Source organism: Alligator mississippiensis, chromosome 2 (genome assembly GCF_030867095.1).
Source record: "Alligator mississippiensis isolate rAllMis1 chromosome 2, rAllMis1, whole genome shotgun sequence".
Lineage (NCBI taxonomy): Eukaryota > Metazoa > Chordata > Crocodylia > Alligatoridae > Alligator > Alligator mississippiensis.
In genome coordinates this window covers 124,907,607-124,932,396 of record NC_081825.1, presented here as the reverse complement: position 1 = coordinate 124,932,396, position 24,790 = coordinate 124,907,607, and the positions used below count along the sequence as shown (strand labels likewise).

The 24,790-nt window shown below is 41.1% G+C and overlaps 1 protein-coding gene across 14 annotated transcripts in view; it reads right to left on the bottom strand.

The window, feature by feature from the left end:
• Positions 1–18,579, bottom strand: part of CAMK2D (calcium/calmodulin dependent protein kinase II delta) — a 264,222-nt gene extending 245,643 nt beyond the window's left edge. For 3 of the 14 annotated variants that reach the window (XM_014600774.3, XM_019495068.2, XM_014600779.3), the window contains exons 1-2: positions 17,977–18,568; positions 17,054–17,148 (exon numbers count right to left, since the gene is read on the bottom strand). In XM_014600774.3, the coding sequence (XP_014456260.2) occupies positions 17,054–17,148; positions 17,977–18,041 (160 nt within the window). In that variant the 5' untranslated portion in view covers positions 18,042–18,568. Of the gene's footprint in view, positions 1–17,053; positions 17,149–17,976 lie in introns of all 14 variants that reach the window. The other 11 variants (XM_059722099.1, XM_059722100.1, XM_019495063.2 and 8 more) reach the window with 10 other exon arrangements.
• Positions 18,580–24,790: the final 6,211 nt, after the last annotated feature.

Below are 24,790 nucleotides of genomic sequence, written 5' to 3'. Positions count from 1 at the left end.
ACTTCTGAGGAGCTGACATGTAAGAGGACATATTCTTATTAAGCAGATATGTTCTCTTATTTTTTAACTTCCACCTTTACCAAGGGTTATTGAACCAGAATTGCTAGATTTTACATGAGTCTCTGTTATACCATAAAGCTCCCCTCCCCCCCCCCCACCCCCAAGTCATTTGGCAACCTTTGTTTCCTGTTATTTGTTTCAAACACTGGAGCCAGCTCTTGATTTCTCATTATAATCCAAAGGATCTTTGAAAAATTAAAGAATCTGTGGAATTAGGGTCAACACAATAGACTGGCTGAAACCCGAGTAAATAGGAGAAAGGAGTTTTACTCACATTATTTAAAAGCCTGAGTCAGATACTACACTGCTGTGAACAAGCCTAGTCCCACTGACTTCAATGTTCATCTAAACTCGCTATGAATCTAGCTCCCAACTATTTAACTCAAACATGTAACTTCAGAAAATTGCTTTATTTGTAAAAGATTCAACCAAAACACACAGTCAAAGGCACAACACACAGTCAAAAGCCTCCCTTTCTCCTTCCCTCATCTAGCTTTAAAAAACTATCACATAAAATAACACAGCTGAATATTTCAATTCTATCTACTAGTTTAAAAATACAAGCAAAGACTGAAACCAAAACTATTAGGCCCCTTTGTACAACTAATATGGACACTTATTTTTCACCTTTAGAATTTTTTTCCTTATATTTGTGGCAATCTATTTCAAGTCTCCAAAGTCAACATGAAAGAGAGCACATTACAACCACTCAAAACAACTTGGATAATTTGATGACAGCTTTGACAGATCCCTCTCTCTTGAGCAGCATTTTCCTTTTAAATTAGCAAGGCATAGTTACTTATGAAAGCTTCAAATGTTCCTGCAATGCTCATCACTTAGCGATTTATCACCAAGAATCAATTTAACTAATGAGAATCAGACTACAGCATACTGACAGGCCATCTTGTTCAGCTTCTCCCTAGTAGGTTTCATCAGAGCATGAAAATTCTCCCCTCACTGACGATAAAAACCCCAAACCCTTACCTGTGCCCTGCCAAAACTCATATATCCACCATTTAACCAAAAAGGGTTTATCCTTCTTTGTAATTTTACTTCTATTCATGCATTTTTCTTTCAAGATTTAGTTTTAGCATCTTATTGATAGATTCCCTGCATTATTAAAATGCAGTGTTTTCTTCCTACACAAATGTTCCAGTAGCTGCTGTACAAAAATGTTCCAGTAGTTACTAGAACTTCAAGAATATGAAGTTATAGAAACATTTTTTACTTTTTTTCACAAAGAAATATCAAAGACAACCCCAATTAAAAAAAAGGAAGGTGACTGTTTCTATTAAAATATTGTTAATAAACAATTTAAATTATCTTCCTCTCAACTGCTATGGGACCTTTTCTCATAACCCACCCATGTCCATCGGCAGTCCATTACTGCCCACCAGTATCCTACTTGTCACTAGCGAAGATATATATAGATACATATAGATAGATATAGCTAGATAGATATAGATACATATACACACACACACATATGCCAACTGCCCATCAAGTATGATGGGGGGGTGGGCAGGGACTGCCCCACACTGCCACCACTTTGCTTCTGGCCCCGTGTACCCTCCCACCCCCACCGCTCCACCCCGTGGCGCCGCCACCGCCCACACAACGCAAAGTAAGAAACAATCCTGAAGCCATTTATGCATGTGAGGAACTTTAGAAATCTCACTAGTCACGTTGATCTACATTACTCATATAAATAAAGTTGTAAACACACAATGATTCCCAAGTTAAATACCACATACAATTAACTTTCTACCACCAGGGAGCAAGACCAACTTTCACAAACAGAAAAGTTAAAAATCACACTCCCAAGTCCACATTCCATAAGATGCCTGATTTTCCTCAGTCCCAAGCACCAGGAAGTTTTAGAGTAGAAGAAATTGTCACAGGTACAAACGAAGGTTAGGAGTCCAGTTACTAGTAGAAATAAGTGGAAATTAGGACTCTAAATGCAACTTTGCCTTTGAAATTGTCACCCTCAGGAATTCCAGGATGCCACTTGCTTAAGCATCTTTTAAAATGTTACCATAGCAACCTAGGTTTTAAAATCTTAGTGTAAACATAAAAATAATCAAATGAAATCATAAATCTGGATCTATCTATAGGCAGAGATATAAATAACATACACACATTTATTTATAGAAAACAGTCACCAGCAATTGGAGAGCTTGGTGAGAAAACCTAAAAATAAAGCATTTAATTGTAAGATAAGATCCAATATCATAAGAGTGAGTACAGATGCAGCTTTCGTTTAAATGAACAGTGAATTCATCTCCTATAAGCACTTGGTCACACTTTTGTCAGCTTTTTCTATAGCACTTTTCTTAAACACAAAAGCTCTTAAGTTTCAGAACTCAGAGTCAACTCAGAGAAATATTCCTCATTTAGCTTCATTTCATGAAATTATGTTCACAGAAGCTTCCACTCGACCTTGCTTAGAGGTGACAGTAGAAGGAGGTCATGGAAAGCTTTTGTGTCAAATCCTGAATTATATTTCTGCAATGGAAGCAGCTGCTCTTGCCTCTTCTGAAATAAATGTTCAGGAAAGGATAACATTATACACATGAATCATTGGCTAGGCAGATCAAGCCATTTAAACCATTTTTCAACACAATTTACTTGGGAAAGGGACTGAGTCTTCCTGCATGCTTCTACAGCACGTTGAACAATGGGGCTGAAGGTGACTGACCTCTGGGAACTACTGAGAGATAGCAATTAGTTTTAAGGTGAATAAATAGTAAATGAATGGAAAAAACTGAAAGGATGCTACTTGTGGAGTTATCCACTAGTTATCCAAAGGCTGGAGTTCTCTCTCTTGGAACCAACAGTGTCTCATAAAAATTGCTGGTAACAGCAAGTTGAAAGGTATTACAGAGGAGAATTAGAATACCATGCAGGGAGAATGGAATGACCACGAGGACTGCATGGGAGAAACTAGAACAAATAGAATTTTACAAATCACAAGGTCAGGTACATAGGGACTAATGGCAAGGAATTCTTGCTATAAACTGGGAAGCAGATATCTTGAGGATGACAAATACCTTGGTGCATTCATCTATTACAATATAACCATGAATCAATGTGCTGCAGCCATGAAAATGTCAAATGCAATTCTAGAACATAGCAGGTGAGTTATTTCTACTAGGCATATAAAAGTATTAATGCCATGGTAAAAGGCACTTTTGAGACATCATCTGGAATGCTGAGAGTTATTCTTATTCTGATCACCCATGTTCAAAAAAAGTTGAGTTTAAAATGGAACAGGTATGAAAAGGGCCACAAGGATGATCAAGGAGTGCACAGCCTATTATAACAAGAGCTTGTAAAAAGATCTTGGCCTGTGTAGCATACTGAAAAAAGCCAAGTTGGGAGATTTTTGCTCTCTATAAAACACTGGGGTCAATCTGAGAGAGGGAAAAGAAAATATGTTAAGATAAAGGACAGTATTGGCACATGAACAAGAAATAAAATATGGACAAACTTGGCTTCCTCAATGCAAGATTATCAGCACCACTGAGCCCCAGTAGCCCTGACAGGTCAGCTACACTGTTTCACATACTTCTCCGAACAAAGTTGGAGGAAAGGGAAAGTAAGAAAAGGATATCCTTAAGACGGATAAAGAAAATGCTCTCTCTCACATCCGGTTATCGAGCCGTGGAACACAGGAAGTTGTAAAGAACTTAACACAGAAGTATCAATTCTTTCATCTTTTATCTCAAGAATATTCAGATTTATCATTAATAAAAAGAACAAGTTTATGGAAGGAATAATTAACTTCATGATTTAGTATTTAAACTAGACTGTTAGAGACCAGATGAGATCACATACCCTCCCAGATGAAGCAATGGGACATGCAACAAGAGAAGAAATCAGGAATACTTGTAATACAAAGGAAGTTCCTATCCCAAACATAGTAGCAGTTCTTCTGAACAAGATCTGATTAAAGAATTCTGTAAATGCCATGGAACAAATGCAATGTACATCAATCATCACTTCCTCACCACAATTAGCACAATATACAATTAGCAGGGGAATGGATAGTAGCAGATCTGCTGAAAATACTGAAGTATTTCTGCATCTGGGAAGATACCTCCAAGGTGTCCTCTATGTTTCTTTACATTTTTCTGACCACAGCAGGCTTGTGGCCACAACAACTGCTAGTGCACAGCTTCTTTCAAAAAAGCAACACATCATAAGACTACTAATGCCATTAATTCCTGAAGGAAATGTTCCTATTCTGAAGGAAAGGAAGAAAAAGTAGGGCAGGATGGCACCTTGGGCCAGGTAAGGACATTACACTTTTACTGGTAAGCGATCAGAAAACAGTGTATACCCATAACACAACTGAAGCTCAGCATACAAAACTGATCTATACCTGTAACAGAACAGAACAGAACAGAACAGAAGTTTGGCACACATCAGCTGGTTTTAAAAAGGCGGAAACTGGCCTAAGATTTGCCCCCACTATCAAAGGGTGAATGTGTGCTACCTATCTAAACTATGTCACTTACAGAAAACCATGTAACTTAAAACAATTCCACCTAAGGCTTTTTAATGTATGTACCTAGCCTGAGAAACTAACTAGTTCAGAGGGGCATGAGCTTAGACAGACAGCAACCTGCTCCATCAGATATGCAGATCATTTCATTGTGGGGGAGAAAAAAAATGCTTCAACTCTTCCACTCTTCTACTAGAATTCAGTTTAAATGTCATAATTCTGCTGATGCTGGAAGACCTGTCAGAAAAGAGAGAGAGAGAACCATGCCTACCAGATCACTACATCTGCTCTGGTTCTTGATCTCCAATCATTCTGTGGCCAAAATGGTGCTGTATCCAAATGATGATAAAACACTCTTGTGTATACTTGGTTAAAAAAAAAAAAAGGACCATATATCCAAACCTGGCAATGACAGCTGCAGTTGTACAAATAAAATTTGCCTGGATCTTGTAAATTTAGCACTAAAGAAGACTGTAAAACCTACTTAGACCTACTACATAGAGACATTTAATATAAGCTGTAATAGGGAACAAGAGAGATGACAAAAATGAGTAAATAATAGTATAGCAGACAAAAGGTTTTTTTGAAAGAGCATTGGAAATACAGATGCTGAAAAATTTACAGAAGATCTTAAAATCTTTCCATTAAAGCTTTCTCTAATTTGGCTAAAAATGATTGACCATGTTAACCCCATTATAAACCCCATTAATTTGTTTCTGTTTTTATTAAGCAACGTATAAGGCATGGGTCTAAAACTACTTGACGATATCCTTTTAGGCCACGTCCACACAAGCATGGATGTTTGTCTCCCTGTGGACAAGAAACAGCAGCACATCTTGTGCTGCTGCTACTTGTCCCCAGGGAATGCCTGTCCCACATGCCCTCTGGCACATGGCAGGTTACCCCAGATGGGGTGGGGGAGGCTGAGGCCAGCACTGGGCTGGCCCCAGCAGCCTTACCTGGGGTCCTGGAGATCTCCTAGGGCTGCACCAGTGGCAATCCTGCTGCTTGGAGCCTGGCCGACCAGGTCCCAGTTTTGAGCAGCACATGCTGCCTCCCCCCCCACCCCCAGCCACACACACGTATGCGCCCCTTCACTTTTTTTTTTTGCACAGGTTTTTTGACCCTGGCTTATGTGGTGCCGCAGACATGTCTGCGGCACCATATACCACACAGCTGCACTTGTCTGGACGTGGCCTTAATGGGCAAAAAAGACATTAAATGGAAATAAAGGTCTGCTACATGAGTAATGGGAAAGTGGCACTGTACAAAAGATGTAAGCAATAAGCAAAAGAGCAAGAATCTTAACTTTGCAAGCCTGTTGTAATTAAACTATCCTTGCATAAGAAACTAAATAGGTAAACTGTAAAAAGACACAGAAAATAAAATAAGACAATGAAGTTACAATACCCCTACACCCAAAAGACAAATCTTTGTTTTCGTGACTCACTAATCCCTGTCATTTCATAAAGTGTCTTACAAACTCTCGGTCAAAACAGTATTTACTGAAGGTTGCTTTCTTCCCTGAAATTTACTCAACCCTTCAAGGCATTGAACATCTTGACACGCCATTTTAGAAAAGGAAGAAAGCAAATCTCAAAACTAGGTTTAATCATCAAAGTTCAGTGGTCCTGGGAGCTGCCTTGCAGCAAATCAAAGCAATTTACACTATAGTAAAAAGTCTTCCCTGCAATGCAGTACTGCATTTACCAAGAACTTTTCAATGATGCACGGCATTTTAGTTTACTACATGGATATAAATAACTGCTTAATCCCTTGAAACATACAAATAAAGCCCATCAAATTTAGATCACTTCAGTAGAAATATGAGACTAAATGCAAAACACCAAACCCAAAAATTGTGATGGCCACTTAAAAACAATCCCGCAATAAATCTTCCAAACTAAAAGGTATCAACAAAGCACTGGCATGAGTTCTGATATGTAATATATGCAACTCCAAGGCTTCCCTTGCCTGATTAAATCACAAACTTATCTCCTGAAGAGGTTAAATTTTAAATGAAAGCTTAGGCTTGGCAAATCCCATCAGACTGTCAAATATGGATATTATGTAGGAACTCCATCTGTTCCTGCAGCTACATGAATATGCAATGTGACTGCTATTGGAACACCTGCATTCGCATTACGGAAAATTACAAGTAAGCAGTTTTTGACTATAATTAAATCAGGAAAAAAAGTTTTGAAAACACCTAAGAAGTACAACATTCCTTCCTACAAATTATATTGATTTATGAACTTCATGCATGGTGAAGTCACCTCCTTTGCAAGCCACATCACATGGAATGATGTTAATGACCATCTTCACAATAGCCTACATTTTGGTTATAATTTACAACAGCCAATATACCTAATATATTTGCTTTTCAAACATAATTAAAAAGATCCTAAAGATTAGCCACTGTAAGAATGGTGATTTTATCCAGACTATCCTTACTTTCAGCCTATAGATATTAAGACCAACGATGTGAAAGATCCAGGTATTAATTGGTTGGGAAGTGGGGGAGAGGGAAAGGAGGGAAGGGTAGATGCAAAACAAAAAGCTATTTCCAGAAAAAAACATGCTCCAAAAAATACATTCTTAGTTTCCTATCTGGGTAAGCAGAACACTTAGTGGGGAGGAAAGAAAGGACTTTTTGTCAACCCATGAGCCAAATTATTACTGATCAGTTTAAATATGATCAACAGAAAACAGATTAGAGGTGAATCTCATTTTTACAGGCAAGTGTGGCTAGTGTTAAATGACAGCTGGAATATGAAGAAATTCATAGTAAATGAATGCAAGATACTTCTGCTGGGAAGAGAGAATTAACAACACATTGGTACAGTATTGCAAAAATTAAATTATATCTACAATTAGAAGCAGAACGTATTTTTACTTTTGACAACCAATATATACAGTGCTTTCTATTATTAATAAACAGAGTTTTATTCACAATTATGCGTACTTTGACTTTTTAAAAAAAAGAAAGACATGCCTAATTCTTCAAATTGTTTTTACTGCTCCCTGTGAAATGAAAGGTCAGGAGTTCACACAGTGGCAGAAGCAAAAATCTACCACAGATGACCAGATAAGACAAAGCTGACTTCTATCAAATGTAACCATCACTGGTGAACTGTTGTACAGATTCATCTCTAAAGAGCTAAGCAGGCCTTCACATTGGGACAGCTTTCTGTTTTCTTAAAATGATGACATGGTAGGTAATCTCAATTCCTTACATTACGAGCTGTTCCCCCACCCCCCAAAGTGGATTTTATTTGTAATTCTAAGTATGCACTTTAATTTTGGTATAAAAGAGAAATAGACTTGGGAAGGTTTACAGGTTTTTAAAACATGTAGGGTGCCAAACTGTGAAAGGACTGGCTTTTCTACTCTGGTCATTAAAATTCTAATCTAGATTGATCATTGCTCTTACTCTCATCACTGGAAAACCACTATGGTAGAGGTTCCCAACCCCTGGGCCGTGGCCTGGGAAGGGTTGGCGGCCACACCGCAGTATGCTGGTCGCTTCCAGACTGCATTTTGCCAATCCACAGTTGCTTCCAGTCCATGGTCATTTCTGGCCCGCAATCTAAAAAGGTTGGAAACCCCTGCACTACAGTATGGGTCATAATTCAATACATTTGGCAGCTTCTGCTCAAAAAAGGGCCAGGATTAAAATAAAAATGTTACAAAAATCAGGACTAAGATGTATTAGCAAAATGCATGAGTGAAACATGCACAGTTTTTGACTTAATTACACTTAGCAAGAGCTAGGGCTTTCAATCAGCATTACTTTCATGAACACCAAATTCACTCAGAAACTAAATGCATTCTGTCAGAGTTGACTACCGTACTTTTTTGGCAACATCCAAATAGATAAAATATAAATTAGAAAAGTTACAAAACCTTTAATGAAGAGGTTTCATAATGCATAAAATTACTGAACCTCCAAGTAAAGCAGAATGGACCTCCAAGACAAGCTGCATCCAGCAGTGGACCTAGGATTTTGAAAAAGGGGTTGTAGTCTGGCACTGTGCCTCTGGGGCTGGTAGGATGCAGCAAGCACTGTTGGTTGCCCACCAGACTTGGGAACAGGCAGGTTGGTTCTGGCATAATTGGGCCCTTAGCTCCAATGGACAGCAGGTATGGATGAGAAATTGAAGGGAGGTACAATCACACCATTGCACCCACCATGGAGTCACCACAATGAAGAAAATACAACTGCAGAACAGACGGGGCTGCAAAGCATTGCTATGCTTTTCTCTACAATAAAAAACCCACAGCATCCTACGTAAGACACCATCCACTCAAGGTGATATTTTGTAAAGAAAACTTCCAATATACAAGACATTTCCAATATCAGTAAAATAAGACTAAGAGGTGCAAATACATACCCATAGTATTCATAATCCAATCTGTTTTATCTGTTCTTATGAGGCTCTCCAATAAGAAACAAATGTTTCATTCCAGTTGAAAAAAAAGGACTACCATCTTCAACAAAGAAAGGTATTCTGTATTTCCTTTTATACAGAAGTGAAGTAGTAAATCATCGTGCTTTTCCATGATTTGTTAATTCAAAAATCCCCACATTAGTCCTGAAAAGCATCTGACAAATATGAGGTAGCTGCATATGAAAAGGGATGCAGGACATTTAACATAGCACAGCACAGGTACCCAAACCTATATCTCTTAGGGTGTTCAAGTAAGGACGGTAAATGATTTAATAATTTTTCTTATATTTGCAATTAGGGCTGTGCGAAACAGCACCATTTCGCTTCAACTTCTGTTTCGCTGAGACAGTGTTTTGTTTTTTAGTTTTGTTTCGAAAGCACTGTTCCATTTTGTTTTGTTGAAACTGTTTCACCCATAGGCTATAATGGGGAAGCACAAAACAGCCTATAATTTTGTCATTTTTTGCCTGATTCAGATGAAACTTGCCGGGATCATAGCTCCTTCTGAGGCCACCAAGTGTGCCAAGCTTCAAAGAGATAAATGCAAGAGTTTCTGGGAAACTATACCTCAAAGTCTAGACAGCAAAACTCGTGTCACGTGTGTGTTACGGCGCAGTGGGGTGAAAACTGCAGGGATGGTAGCCCCCGCTGAGGCCATGAAGCCTGCCAAGTTTCAAGGAGATAGGTGCAGGGGTGTCTGGGAAACTGCACCTCAAACTGTTCAGAGCAAAACTTGTAAGTGTGAAGGCACAGAGAAAGCTCGGTTCAAACAACGCTTTTTATGCTGTTTTTCAGTCTCTCCCCCAGAGCACTGGGACTGGAAGGGACCTCAGGGAAGGATCACAGACACTGGCCAGCTACACCGTCAATATCAGAGCAGTCCTTCCCCGCTCTTCACCCTCCCTTCTCCTTAGTTTCTCTTTAGCTGCAAGCAAGCCCAGCTTCGAAACTTGAAACAATTTGAAATGTTCCGACTGCTTTTGTTTTGTTTCAAGGCTGTTTCGAAGCCTTTCATTTCATTTTCGCTGTTTTGAGCTTGAAATGAGTCGAAATAGTGTCAAAACAAAATAGCTGGCGAAATTTCGCACAGCCCTAATTTGCATGTCTGAGCAAAATATTTGATCAACTTCCTTTTTTAAATGCCATTAGCATGAGACTGTTAAAACAGGTGTTCTTAAGTTACAAGAAGGCTTGCTTTTTTTCTTGCCCTTTACTAACAGCATCATTAAATCAATTGATGTGGAAAGGGCTTGGAACCATAAGGTAGAAATAAGACTAGTAAAAATAACTTCTACAGACCAATGATCATGACTGAGAAAGAATAATGAATCACTATCCTTTGTATTTGCATATTAAACCTATGTCTTCTCTTTCTCATTAACATATTACTTTTATTTTCATTTTCAGTAACTTTGCCATTCTTTAAACCTAAGCAGAAAGGAAAAAAAAACCCAGAAATTCACTCTACCGTTGCTTAGCAGGACACATGAGCATGTTATTTTTATTTTTCTAACAATGGGAAAAATGCATCTACAATAAAGCCAAAAGTGTTCTTAAACATAATTTAACAAAATAATTAAATGACAACACCTACTATTTACAGATGTGTAAATATATGAACACAAACAATACTTTACAAGCACAGAATAATTATAGGGTTATAAACTATAATTCTAGGGTGTTTACATTCATACAATAAATACTTTAATGTGAAAAGAAGATAAGAAGAGTAATAAAGTTAATATTTCTCCTTTAGTTAGTTTCTGTAATAATGTTAGACTTCAAGGAAAAATGAATGGGATTTATAACGTCATTCTATGTTTTTTTAAAACAGTATTGCATATTTGGTAATTTGATCCTGTAGCTATTACAGACAATGGCAAAGCTCCCATTGACTTCAATGCTACAGACCTTTCAGAAGCAATGATTTTGAAACAGCACTTCTAAACTGCAATGGAAAGTGTGTGTGTCTTTGTGCTTCTACATGTTTATCACACTTCCCTGGAATTGCAGGAAGGAAGCTATAATAATACTGGAATCAATTTCTCACTCTTGGAATTCTTTTTTCAGATGAGGTGCACACATCTTCTGTGCATGTCAACAGCAACAAGCTTTGACCATACACACAGCAATGCAGGCAGCTTCAAAATGTAATATATGTAAGGTCTATAAGAGTATGAAACTGAAAAAGGAAAGAGAAGAGAGAAGCTCCTTCCTTGGGTACAGCAGTACTCACAATGAAAAGGGAAAAATAAATCCTTTGCAAAGGAAAGGAGTATTGGCTTTATAGGAATGACATGAGATTTGCTACAAATAATGCATCTACCAGCTGCTAGGAACAGTCATTTCAATTCTAGCTTTAGATATTAAAATAAATTACTACCACTCAACAATGAATTTAAGATTCTGTAGGCTCTCAGATAGCTTAGAAGCTCTTGGATATTTTTTCTAAAAATAAACCAGAAGCAGAGAAGCCCCAAACCTCCAAAATCCAAACAAGGCACTTCTGACTGAGATGCACAGAAAAACAGACCGTCTCTTGAAACTGACCCAGTATACTAACATCCCTTCAATTACAAAGTAAATGTTTGTTGATGGCCCAGTACAAAACCTCTACACACTCCTGTCTTAGAAAGCTTCTGAACAGACTCAGATTTTGAATGATTAGAAAAAGAAAACATATCAGCAATCTACCTAGAAAAACAGGAAGTTTGCAAATGAATTCGTAAAAATGTCTGTGGTATACCTATCCATCTCAGGGGACACAGCATACCTACATTTTGTATATGAGAGTTTTTATACATGAAAGAAAAAAATGTTACCAAATACAATTAACATTGTAAGAAACAGAACACGGCATTATTAAATGAACAAATGGCTTTGTTTCTCAACTTTTAATCCACATACATACAAAACTAGTATCTACCTCAGTGAGAGTTAAGTACTCTTAAAGTTTATATGATCAGGCTTTATTTGGTTGTTGTGGGTTTTTATTTTTGTTTTTTTGGGGGGTACAGGTATGACTATGAATAAAAACAGCATCTGCAGTTATACTAAAATGGCAGAAGTCCACAGTCTATTAATTTTCATGCTTCAGGGAGTAAAATGATCAGGGGCTGGGGTCAAGAAGAAATTTTGCCATGTAGAATATAGTGCTGGATTCCTAGGCATATTTCTACAAGGTTTTGGATTCATATGAAACACCCAGCTTTGGCAGAGACAAGATGCCTGACTAAACAGACCAGTGGTCTGGTAACATGACAAAACTTTTCCCTTTCTACCATGAAATACTGTGCTGAAAAATTCTCTTTATATGCTTCACATTACCAGTTGTCTCCCTACAGTATTGTAAATCACTTCAGGGATCACAAAAAATTTTACACAGACAGATTTAGACATTGTATCATTCTGTCCACATGGCAAAAGTCTGCACACTCTCCCATCAAATCGTTTTTCCAAGAAGGTAAGGGTGTCCTTTAAGCTTGAATACTCTTTTGGAGCTAGTCACAGGAATGCACAATTTGTCTCATTACCTCAGGCCCTGTATGGCACCACTTAGTATAAAGCAACCAGTATTTCCCTTCCAAAAAAGAGAGAGAAGATACCGAAAGGATTTGGGAGAAGACCTGCTGAGAAAGATAATAAGCAAGTAGTCAAAGTCTCTATGGTTTATTAAATATAATGGAAAGACTCTCATGGGCTTTGGTGTTCTTTGGTTTAGGGCTAATGGACAGAGAACCAGAAATCCCCAAGTGATACCTGCACCTTTCTTAATATAACTGTTTCGCACAGACAGCAGATGTCTATTCATGTTTCTGCTGCAACAATAAAAATGGTGGAGTGGTGTGAGGGGCTGCTAACTGACGGTCAAAATGAAAAAAGACCACCAGGAACTGGACTCTACCACCAACCTCTTTTCACAGAGGCAGCCAATAACTAGTATTTTTGGCAATTGCCGCCCTAATGCAAATTTACATTTAGTGAAAAGCTGAATGCTACAAAAAATCTGTGAGCAAACTGATTTTTTTTTCAGTGCAATTACAGAGATTGTCAGAAATCTTAACAAAATGTCTCATATTATTTACTTATTGTCCATGAACCACAGACACTGTAGTTGAAGACTAAGGACCCAATCCCTCAACACAATCTACAAAAGCAGGAAGATCTGTCTGAATAAAGTTAATTGTAGGAACAAGGCCAAAAAACCAAAAAGATTTGTAAATAAAAAGTATTTAAGAAAATGAGGTGTCTAATTTTCTTAAATTTTTTTTTATTGGTTTGGCCTAGTCAAGGAACACATTTCGAAGAAGCACAATTTATTCATCCTGCTATATAGCCACAAAGAGAACAGCTCTAAACAAACACTCAGATCACACTTTAATAAAAATAACTGGACATATAAGAACCCTCTGTATAAGATGAAGCAACATAAAAGACAAATGCAGCAAAAATATGCTCTTCTTTTCTTTTTTTTTTCCCCATAATGCTTGCTCACTATCCCACTTCCCTTTGAAGGCAAGTCATACATGCTTTTGTCCATCTGTGGTATATTCATGTAGGCAAGCTTAGTTAGAATGCACTCTTCTGGTAATGAAAGCCTACTATTCTTTTTCCAACAACCCAAATTAAATTTACTCTTCCCTGAAAAGACTACAATTTCCAAATGAAGCTTGTAATATGAATTCTGAAACATAAATATTAAGTAACATATAGCTAACAAATGTTATTGCTAAAGTGAATTGTAATGATTACTATTATTTGTTATTCATATTATGCTTGTATTAGTATTTCAAATTAACAAAATAGCAGAAAATCCCAGAACTCATAAAAGACAGCATGTCTTTCTTTTTTTTTTAATAATACAGCAAACCATGTAAATTCACATCTCTTTTTCATAGTATTACCTTATTTCAACAATAGTAGTTTTTTCTATTGAAGTTTAGATAGCAGTGTGATAAATAGGCATATTTCAGGTATAAGAAATAATTTGTCATCAATCTGAAAATCAAACTGTTCTGAGAAGCAGGGATGACGGTTAACATATATTGTTATAAATTGTTATAACATGTTACATTATTATACAAAAATGGCCATGAATAAAAAGTGGTAGAAACAGAAAGTGTTGGGGAAAATGGGTAAACAAGCCACCAAAAAGACATGCACCACTGTATGTACAGGAGTCTTTTAAAAAACTTTTGTGTAAAAAAAGTTCTATTTTTTATGAAAACTAGAGAGAGAACACATTTACCAACAACTTGCTGTAACCAGATTAGTACCTTGCACTGGGCGAATGTGACTGCTCGGATAAGTTCAAAGAAAATACATGTGGGGGGCAAGCGCTGTTATGACTGAACAATACTAATAGAAACCCACGACAGAATGAAAGCGTCTTAAATTACTGTTAATAAATAACTCTTTTTAACAAAGAAGGTACATTTCCCCATATTATTTGCTGAAATCCCTTTAAAAAATGGTTCAGAAGAAGGCCTGCTACATACAATGTGAATTTAGCTAAACTACATCAATGAGAGCCAGTCACTAGAGGGTATATTTCCCTCACAGCAGAGGGTCTTGTGTGTACTCTCTACAGACAGACGAAGCTCATTTTATGAAGTGTCCTTTAGATTTACAAAGACAAGAGCAGACTACATGACTTCAAGCACCAGATAAATCTATTAATTATAGTAAGAACAGATGAAAAGAAATTGCTCCATCTCACAATGAAAAATATTATAAAAAATAACAGATAAATAATGTTACAATTTTAAGTAGTATCTAAACTGTAATCTATAAATTATTATCATATCGGTCATGATAAAATATATTGCAGTTTGATGCTCTTCAGTGTATAGCTTCTGTGTCATAGGAGACAACTTTGTAGATAGACACACCATAACAATGTTTTTAAATATACTAGAAATTACAAATGCTTAAAGTCCTTATTAAACTCTGCCTTAAAGTAATACCCTTATTGATTACCCTGGAATTATCTACCTGACAAAACAGACTGAGTGCATGTAACCTTACAGATATGTGCAAATGGACATATCTGTGTATATCGGCATGTGCGTGTGTGTACACACCAAAATATAAGGGAATTATTATATACACAGCTAATGTCACGATATGAAGCACAGAATTGAAAAAGAATTGGCAAGCAAAACATCCTGGTGGCAATTTTCGGTACAAAGCTCTGCAGGCAGTGCTAGAAAGACAGTACTCCCCATGATACTCATTTACACCCATTGATAACACATCACGTATGCACAAGTGTCCCTACAGAAAATGAGGTGCTCACAATCATTATCCAGCTCTAGAGTTTAATTCCACCAAAAACAAGGGAATTAGGTTCTGAATTCCTAGAAAAAGCAAGAGTCCAAAATCTGTGTGCAATTTTGTTGCGTTACATATATGGGCTAAACTCATCATGGTATAATTCCACTCAATCTAAAAGTTACACCAGGAATAAACATGGTCTCATACACAAAACTGTACAGAAAGTATAAAATAGAAGCATTTACTTCAGACTGCCTTGACTGGAGTTTAAGGCAGTCTTGGCAACCTTAATACAGTTTCTTCAATATATTTTTAAAGAAACTATAAATGCGATATATGTAAGCCTTAATTCATTAACAAACTGATCCTGACCTTATTAGCTCTCAATCAAGAGTCATAAAAAACTTAAAATATTTTGTAACTATCAGTATTTTGCTTATTGTACTTTTAAATTTCCAAATAAACAACTTATGGGGGGGTGGAATCAAAATCAAAATCTGTTTTAAGAAAAACAGTGAAAAACACATCTCAAATCATGTTATTAATATTCTTAACCATTTAAAGCAAACCATAACAATGACCGGGGATTGGCTCAAAATATGGTTTTAAAAAGCTAAGGAAAAAAATAATTCTCTCACATAATAACCTGTACACCTTTCTCTCACATTATGAACTTGAGGTTAAATATTCAGTATAAAGGGAAAAGTAAACTTTTACAGTCCTCTACTGAACTAAAAACTAGATTATAGAATGGAAAACTTGAAAGACCCTCTCCAGTTAGAACAGCAATAAAAGTTAACAAGTATGTCATTGTAAGTAAAACTTTGTATATTTTTTAAGTTAATGAATGTTATCAGGTTGCTGTCCATCTGCAGCATTTCCTTCATATAAAGAGTAAACCTGGCCATATTACACACTGACAATGTTAGTTCATTCATCTCCGTGTTCATCATAAAGGCATAAATTCACATGAAAGTGCAGATAATGTTGACAGAGAATAATCCTTAATCCCCAACATCCTACTACAAGCACTTTAGTGTGGATTTATCAAGGCACAAACATATCACCAGAAGGCCTACTTTCAGCAGTCTTAACACATGGTAAGCCCATAGTTTCTCCAATATACTATGAACACCTATATACTGACTGCACATACAGCTATAAAATGCATACCCATGCATACATAAGAAAAAATATAAATAAGCGGGTTAAGCATTTGGATTATAGCAGTGATAAAGCACTTCATAAAATTATGACTAATCCACTTCTTCTGTAATACACAATACTGCATGTGTAGTTGATCACATTTTTCTCTGAAGGCGTTCACTGTTAAATATGCCTCGATGAATTAAGTTCATGTTTAAATACAGCGAAAAATGAGATTCAATTAAGCTCTGACCTATTTTTTTTTCTACAAGAGCTACGGCAAGAACTTATTTTATCAAAAACTAAAAAGAGGAGGAAAGCCAGACCGATATTCAAACTTGTCTGTATGCAAAACTGAAAGCAGAAGGGTTTGTTTTTTTTAATTGCCTCAGAATCCATCCATCTTTCCTGCTAGCATGCTAGAGAAGCACTCTCATAAATACAGTCGGTCAGCAGAAGAGAAAAATCTAAGCGGCATGTTAGAGAAATGGAAGACTAAAAAATTAAGACAGAAGGGGAAGGGGTTCACATAATGCTATTTTAAGCAAAAAAACCCAAGGACTGGGGAGAGGGGGGAGACACTGAAAATGCTGGGTTGAAATATACCCACCCCTAGCAGAGAGCTTTTTGGTGTTGATAATTTTGGCAGCATACTCTTGTCCTGTGGTAATTTTCATGCATCTTCTCACCACTGAGAAAGCTCCCCTGCAAATGAATAACCAGACAAGAATCAGTCATCCTGGATAAAGACTCAAATAATTTCAATGCTTTCCCTGCCTGGAATGAAATGCTTGGAAAGAGACAGGAAAATGACCAGGACAAAAAAAATGGCAATCACCACAAATTTGATAGACTGCAACTGGAAAAAATGCTCTTTCAAGCGGGGGAGCCCAAGTCCCATCATTGTCAGTACGCAGTTCAAGTCCTGTTTCAGCGGAGGGGGCTCACACACATAACCATGTATCTTTCCCCTCCTCTTCCCTGACAGGCAGCAACATAGTAATCAGTGGGAAACCACAACCACCAAAAAAGCTCTCTGAACATGGCGATTAGGTCGAAATGGGTATCGGGAGCCGAGCCCACTGGCGTGGCTAGCAAGAAGGTCTTGATGCCCCCCGCCGTGACACTGCCCAGGAGCCTTAGCATCATTGCATTGCCATCTGCCCGCCCAGGCTCCATGTTTCAAGGCCAAATGGGATCCGGGCAAGGGCATGCCTCCATATCATTGGGGGCTCCCCAATGCGAGGCAGGCACTGGGAGCCCAGGGCCCTGTGCATGCTGGGAGGGCTCGTGCCACTCACCTCTCTGGACCTGACAGAGCAGAGGGACAAATAACCCCTTCTCAGCCCGGGGCTGAACTTTCCTTCTCGTGGGGTGCCCCCCAGGCTGCCGTCTGGATGGAGATGGAGCTGACCCCCAGCCAGGTGCCGTGCAGAGACACCTGCATGCCCCCCATTTGACCTGTCAACGCCCTAATTCACTTCCCTCCTGCCCCACGCGCCCCCTTTCCCCCCCAGCCCCAGCTGCTCTTACTTCCCGAGCTCCTCGAAGAGCTGGTACTCGTCGGTGAACCTGGTGCAGGTAGTGGTCGAAGCCATCGCGAGCCCGGGCTGCCGCCGGGGCCTCCGCAGCAGACAGGGAGCGGGAGCGGGAGCAGCAGCGGCGGCAGCAGCAGCAGCGGCGGAAGGAGGCGGGAGGATGAGCGCGGCGACACTGGAGGCTCTGCCTCTCCTCCTCCCTCAGTCCCTCCCGCCGCCTTCCCCCCGCGCTGCCCGCTCCTCTCGTCCTGCCCCCCGGGCTCAGCCCCGCGCGGGGCGGCGGCGACGGGCAGAGCGAGCCCGGCGGGGAGAGGGGAGGCGGCGGGGCGGGGGCGCCGGGTCACAGCCCGTGTAGCTCTGCCCGAGCGAGAGGAAGGGGAGGGTGACGGCGGCAGCAGCACCTCCCACCGCTCTCTCTGTCCCACGACTCCCTCTAGTGACGCCGCCTCGCAGGCGGGGAAGCGGCGGGGCGCGCTCCCCTCATGGGAGCACCTTAGGGCGCGGGGGGAGGTGCTCAGGGCTGTGTCCTGGGGTCCCCGCTGCTTTTGAGGCACGGGATTCAACCGGTGGGAGTCAGGGCAAGGCAACAGGCGCAGGCTAGTGCCTCAGACCGAGCCCCCTCGACAGAGCCTGCTGCCTGCTTCGCGCCCCTTTGGGCAAGGGCTGCATTAGGGCGGGGGGGGGTCTCCTGCTGCAGCGCCCCACCCCCTCCCCCCGCCCCGGTGGCTCCGCCCGCCCTCCGCAGCGTTCCATTCTGTGGCGTCATAATAAACCCACTGTCTGCACGCAGCCTCCGGCCGGCGAAGCAAAGAGGAGAGAAGCCGCCTGCGTCTTGTCTCGCGAGATCTCCTCTCGGCTTGGGTGGGAAGGTGGGGAAGGGGGCGCGTTGCCCAGTGGGAGGCCTAACCACGTCCCGCGTGGGGAGCTGCGATGAGTTGGTGGGCGGATGTCATTTGTGTTGGAGTATTTAGCACAACGTGGGGATGGGAGCCCGGGTGGATTTGCGTGTGGATTTCTATGCAGCGCCTGCCCAGGTGCCTTGAGGCTTTGGCTAAGATCAAGGGAGACCGTGAGCATCAAGGTATCCAGGCCTGGGGCTGGCAGGTCGGATGCCTGCCTGGATTTGGGATGTATCCAAAGCCTCAGAAAGAGGGGTCTGGGAGTGAGGATGCCACACACACTTGGCAACAGAGCTCTACTTAGCCGAAGTTTGGAACTTAGCTATTGGGCTTTGCCCAATCGAATTTGGAACTGGTTTGGCCTTGGAAAAGATAAATATCTCTCTATATATCTATATATATCCCTATATATGTACTGAGTGATCAATCGATTGATAGCTACATATATATAGATAGATATAGACAGTTATATAGATCGATAGATACATATATAGAGATATATCTAGTTATAGATATTTATCTTTTCTAAGGTGATAGCTAAATAGATGTCACCTTGGAAAAGATAAATATCTATATCTGTCTATCTATCTATCTCTTGTGCCTCTGGAAGCAAAGTGCCTTTTCTCATGCCTTGTCTCTTATCCAAAACCTGGGCAAGAGCTTGTGGTTTCCCTAGGTTCACGTGTATGTTTCTCATGCTGGGTATTATTGCTGGGGCTCATAGCACTGCACCTGTTCATAAGATCAGAACATGCAGGGACTTGCAACATTGCCATGCTTCAACCCTTGGGCTGACGTTTTCCATGTGAGGTGTTAGCCTGGGGCTGAGTGTTTAATTAGAATGTTTCACCCAAAATAATTGAGCTTTTTCTGAGAAGGAGGCTGGAGAGAGAGGCATTTTTTTTCCATGTTTGAAAGAAATCTGCTAGGCTTTTTTAAACAGGTCTGGTGCCTCCATACCTTTGAAACAGGGACTAGACATTTGGCAAGGAGCAGCCCAATGCAGCAGGGTGGCATTTTGCTGTCCCTGTGAGAATCAGCCCTTTGAAAAGCTGAGGTTCCCAGATGCTCAGTGAAGCTTCACTTTCAGCAACAGCCCTCTCCAAAGATTCTGGGCTTACTGAGCATCACACTTCCTCACAGCTCCTCTGTGTAACAGGACTGTATGAGTGTGTATATGTGTATCATCTACAAAAGGACATTGTTAAGGTTGCAAAGATTAGAAAATGCCAGCATTCAGGTAATTTATTTTTATGTATGTGTGCAGTGCCTAGGGTCATTAACTCTTGGTTTATATTTAGGATCAATACAAATTAATACAGTATCAGTCTAGTTACTGCTGGTTATTAATAGAGAAACAGCTAGTGAGTTAAATATGGCAGTGAAATACAATGGCCGGCGATACACAGGAGGTCATAGGGTATGATCTAATGGTCCTCAGATGACTCTTTACATTTAGGGTTCTTCATCCAGTTCTTCACTTGGAAGAACTGGATGCTCACTTGGAAGAACTGGATGCCTTTAAGTCGGCAGGCCCGGATGAGCTCCATCCGAGGATGCTGAAGGCACTGGCCAACATAATTGCAGAGCCACTGGCGGGAATATTTGAACACTCATGGCGCACGGGCCAAGTCCCGGAGAACTGGAAAAGGGCCAACGTGGTCCCCATTTTCAAAAAGGGGAGGAAGGAGGACCCTGGCAACTATAGGCCAGTCAGTCTCACCTCCATCCTTGGCAAAGTCTTTGAAAAAATTATCAAGGCTCACATTAACGAGAGCCCAGCAGGACAAATTATGCTGAGGGAAAACCAGCACAGGTTCGTGTCAGGCAGATCGTGCCTGACCAATCTAGTCTCTTTTTATGACCAGGTTATGAAACGCCTGGACACAGGAGGAGGGGTGGATGTCGTCCTTCGATACGGTATCCCACCCCATACTGGTGAACAAGTTAAGAGGCTGTGACTTGTATGACTACACAGTCCGGTGGGTGGCGAATTGGCTGGAGGGTCGCACCCAGAGAGTCGTGGTAGATGGGTCGGTTTCGACCTGGAAGGGTGTGAGCAGTGGGGTCCCGCAGGGCTCGGTCCTTGGACCGATACTCTTTAATGTCTTCATCAGTGACTTGGACGAGGGAGTGAAATGTACTCTGTCCAAGTTTGCAGATGACACAAAGCTATGGGGAGATGTGGACACGCCGGAGGGCAGGGAACAGCTGCAGGCAGACCTGGATAGGTTGGACAAGTGGGCAGAAAACAACAGGATGCAGTTCAACAAGGAGAAATGCGAAGTGCTGCACCAAGGGAGGAAAAATGTCCAGCACACCTACAGCCTAGGGAATGACCTGCTGGGTGGCACAGAGGTGGAAAGGGATCTTGGAGTCCTAGTGGACTCCAAGATGAACATGAGTCGTCAGTGTGACGAAGCCATCAAAAAAGCCAATGGCACTTTATCGTGCATCAGCAGATGCATGACAAATAGGTCCAAGGAGGTGATACTTCCCCTCTATAGGGCGCTGGTCAGACCGCAGTTGGAGTACTGCGTGCAATTCTGGGTGCCACACTTCAAGAAGGATGCAGATAACCTGGAGAGGGTCCAGAGAAGGGCAACTCATATGGTCAAGGGCCTGCAGACCAAGCCCTACGAGGAGAGACTAGAGAAACTGGACCTTTTCAGCCTCCGCAAGAGAAGGTTGAGAGGCGACCTTGTGGCTGCCTATAAGTTCATCATGAGGGCACAGAAGAGAATTGGTGAGGTTTTATTCACCAATGCGCCCCCGGGGGTTACAAGAAATAATGGCCACAAGCTAGCAGATAGCAGATTTAGACTAGACATTAGGAAGAACTTCTTCACAGTTCGAGTGGCCAAGGTCTGGAACGGGCTCCCAAGGGAGGTGGTGCTCTCCCCTACCCTGGGGGTCTTCAAGAGGAGGTTAGATGAGTATCTAGCTGGGGTCATCTAGACCCAGCACTCTTTCCTGCTTATGCAGGGGGTCGGACTCGATGATCTATTGAGGTCCCTTCCGACTCTAACATCTATGAATCTATGAATCATACCCAGATGATGACCTCAGTTTTGCTAATCTCTCAGCTAGGGCAATTCTTTTCTACTGTAGGACATGTCTATGCTGCACATGAGGTAACTTAGTCCATGCAGAGATCCATTCTGCAGTATGTAGACAACTTAGAGCAAGCTCCAATACTTCTACATGGCACTGCTTCCTTACTGGGACTAATGTAAGATTTTTTTTTTGCTTGAAGGCAGGCTTCCCTTTCTTTTTCAAGCTATGTAACATCTTAATTAACAAGGCGACATGCCCCACAACAGAGACAACCATGTCTCATTGCTTCATTTGGGATTCTTGCACATAAAATGTTCCATTTGGAGCCTGGCTGGATTCAGGGGCTTGGAAAAGTAACAAAGGTCTGTGTACACTCTGCACAATGGGGCCCAGTCTTGGTTGATTCCTAGGCGTACATGTAACAACTATCTTTGATAATACCGAGATGATGTTATGTTCTCTTCTTCGATATAATCTCATTCAGTGCTTAAGATAAATGGTGCTTAGGAAATGTATTATGGTTGTACAATAAATGAGGACTGTAACAGGCTTGCCTCATCAGGTCTTCGCCACCTGCCCTGCTCCTGGGGTAACCACTCGCTTCACTTGTCTGCCACACCTTAATGGAAAAATATGAAAGCTGTTACTAAGGCGGGAGGCTACCCATTTCTCACCCTGCTGACAAGGGCCTAATACCTGCTCCGACCTTCCCTCCACAGATCCCATGCCTCGCAGGTGTTACTTCTTCGGCCTATGGCCATAGCAAACTGGACACACAGTTGTAGCTCTTTTCTACAGCCCCGGAGGCCCACTCACATACATACCACTCCTCTCTCACCAGGGTCCCACTCACTCCACTGGCTCTCACCCAGCTTCTTTCATACTGCCCTCTCTCAGGGGCCACACTCATGCTGCCCGGCCTCACCCAGCTTCAGGCATAGCTCTCCTCACCTCGGTCAGCCCCAGCACAGTCTATTGGGTATCTCCTGCTACCCTCACTCCAGTATTGACTGAGCCATTGTATGACTGTAGGCCTATTTCACTCCTAGCCCCTCACCAGACCACTATACTCCCACTGGGCCTCCTCACTCACCCACACTCATGGGCCGCTCTACTCATCGCCCCTCTCACACGGGGCCTGACTCATGCCCCCAGGCTTTCCTCTGCCACCTGGCTGTAGCCTCTGGTCCCTCCTCTAGCCCAAGCTCTGCCTCATGGCTCCTCGACCAAGCCCTGTACTCTCCCTGCTTGCTAGCACCACCAGAGATGGGGGGCTGGGGTTATAAGGTGCCCTGACCTGCCATTCATCAGGGAGGTAACTGGCCTGGCATTTCGTGGGGGCTCCCACACCACTAGGAGCCCCACCAGACCACCCTTCCCCAGCAGGGTGCAGTTTTACATCTTACCCAGGACAAGGGGTTACCTCCTCCCCATACCTCCTGCCTTTACCTCCTGACTGGCTGGAGCAGCCTCTCAGCCTGATGTTTCCTCCTTCCTTCCTGCAGCAATCTGCAGCCCAGTTTATATCCCCAGGCTGAAATGGCTGCCCTCATCAGGCACCTGGCTGCTGCCTGTTTGCTGCTTTCAAAGTGTCAGGCACCAAAGGTCATTGTGCAACTCCTGCTCCATTTAGTGTAGAAAATAGGTGCTCCAGGATTAAGGCAAAGAACGCTCTGGTGGGTAAGGCAGTCAACTGAGATTAAGAACCAGATTGTGTCTCTGACTGTGCTACAGATTTGTAAACTGTTGGGCCTGTCACTTCAATAAAAATGATTACAAATGGTCTCTCTCCATGTTCTGAATGTCCAACGTCAGAAGTCCTGAGCAGGATCTGCCTAAGGGCTCACAACTCAAACATAAGTCAATGGAAGCAGTGGATGCTTTAGGAAGTTTTTGAAAACAAGTCTTGAGTGTGTAGAATTGGGCATCCAATCACTGAGTTACCCTAAAGACGTAGACAGCTTTGCACATTTTCTAAAGCAGTTTGAAAATCTTTTCCAACCATGGATTTTTATCGCAGTACCTGGATTAGCTTTTGTGACTCCTTTGTTCCTGTGGGTTTATTGCTTGCTTGTTTGCCTCTCCCAGCATTGCCCCCATCTCCTCTCCCTCTCTTTCCTCCTTCCCCCACACCCCCTTTCTGCCTCTTGTACATCATTTTTTGGACCAGACTTAACACTTTCCTAACACAAGGTCCCACAGAGTAGGTGTGAATATGAATACAAAATATTTGAGAGACTCAGATACTGTGTTAATGAGCCTCATGGAAAATGCCACAAAATGTAATGGTGCCACATAATTGGGGTGAATTGTGTAGTACATATCACATAGGAAACATGTTCAGTGATTAAGACAAAAAAAGATTTTGAAGGGCTGCCACTTTCCCTGACCAGTGTCTGTTTTGTGCACTAAATATAGCAGAAAATCTGAGAAAAAAATAGTGGGCGGCCAAGTAGGTAAAGAACAGCTTGTAGACACAAAGTAGGTTTTTCCAGGCAAACTAAATTTTGGCTTACTGATTGATTGAAAAATTCATAACTAATTCTGGAAAACATTTTGAAGTTTTGAATTGGATTAATTTTTGGAATAGACCATTTTCTTTATCTTTATTAAATGTTATTTTCAATGCAATTTTCAATGTTTTTGAAACAGTCACTGAGGATATTTGTTTACCCAAACTGGGCTTTTGCAAAGTACATAATTTCTGTATCCATTTCAGCTTTTGAATTCTGACAACCTTAACAATTTTCTTTAAACTATCATTTTAAATGTAGCATATAGATAGATATGTTTATCCATTCATGTATATTTCTAATCCTGATTCTGTTCCTTTTATTGCTTATGGTACATCAT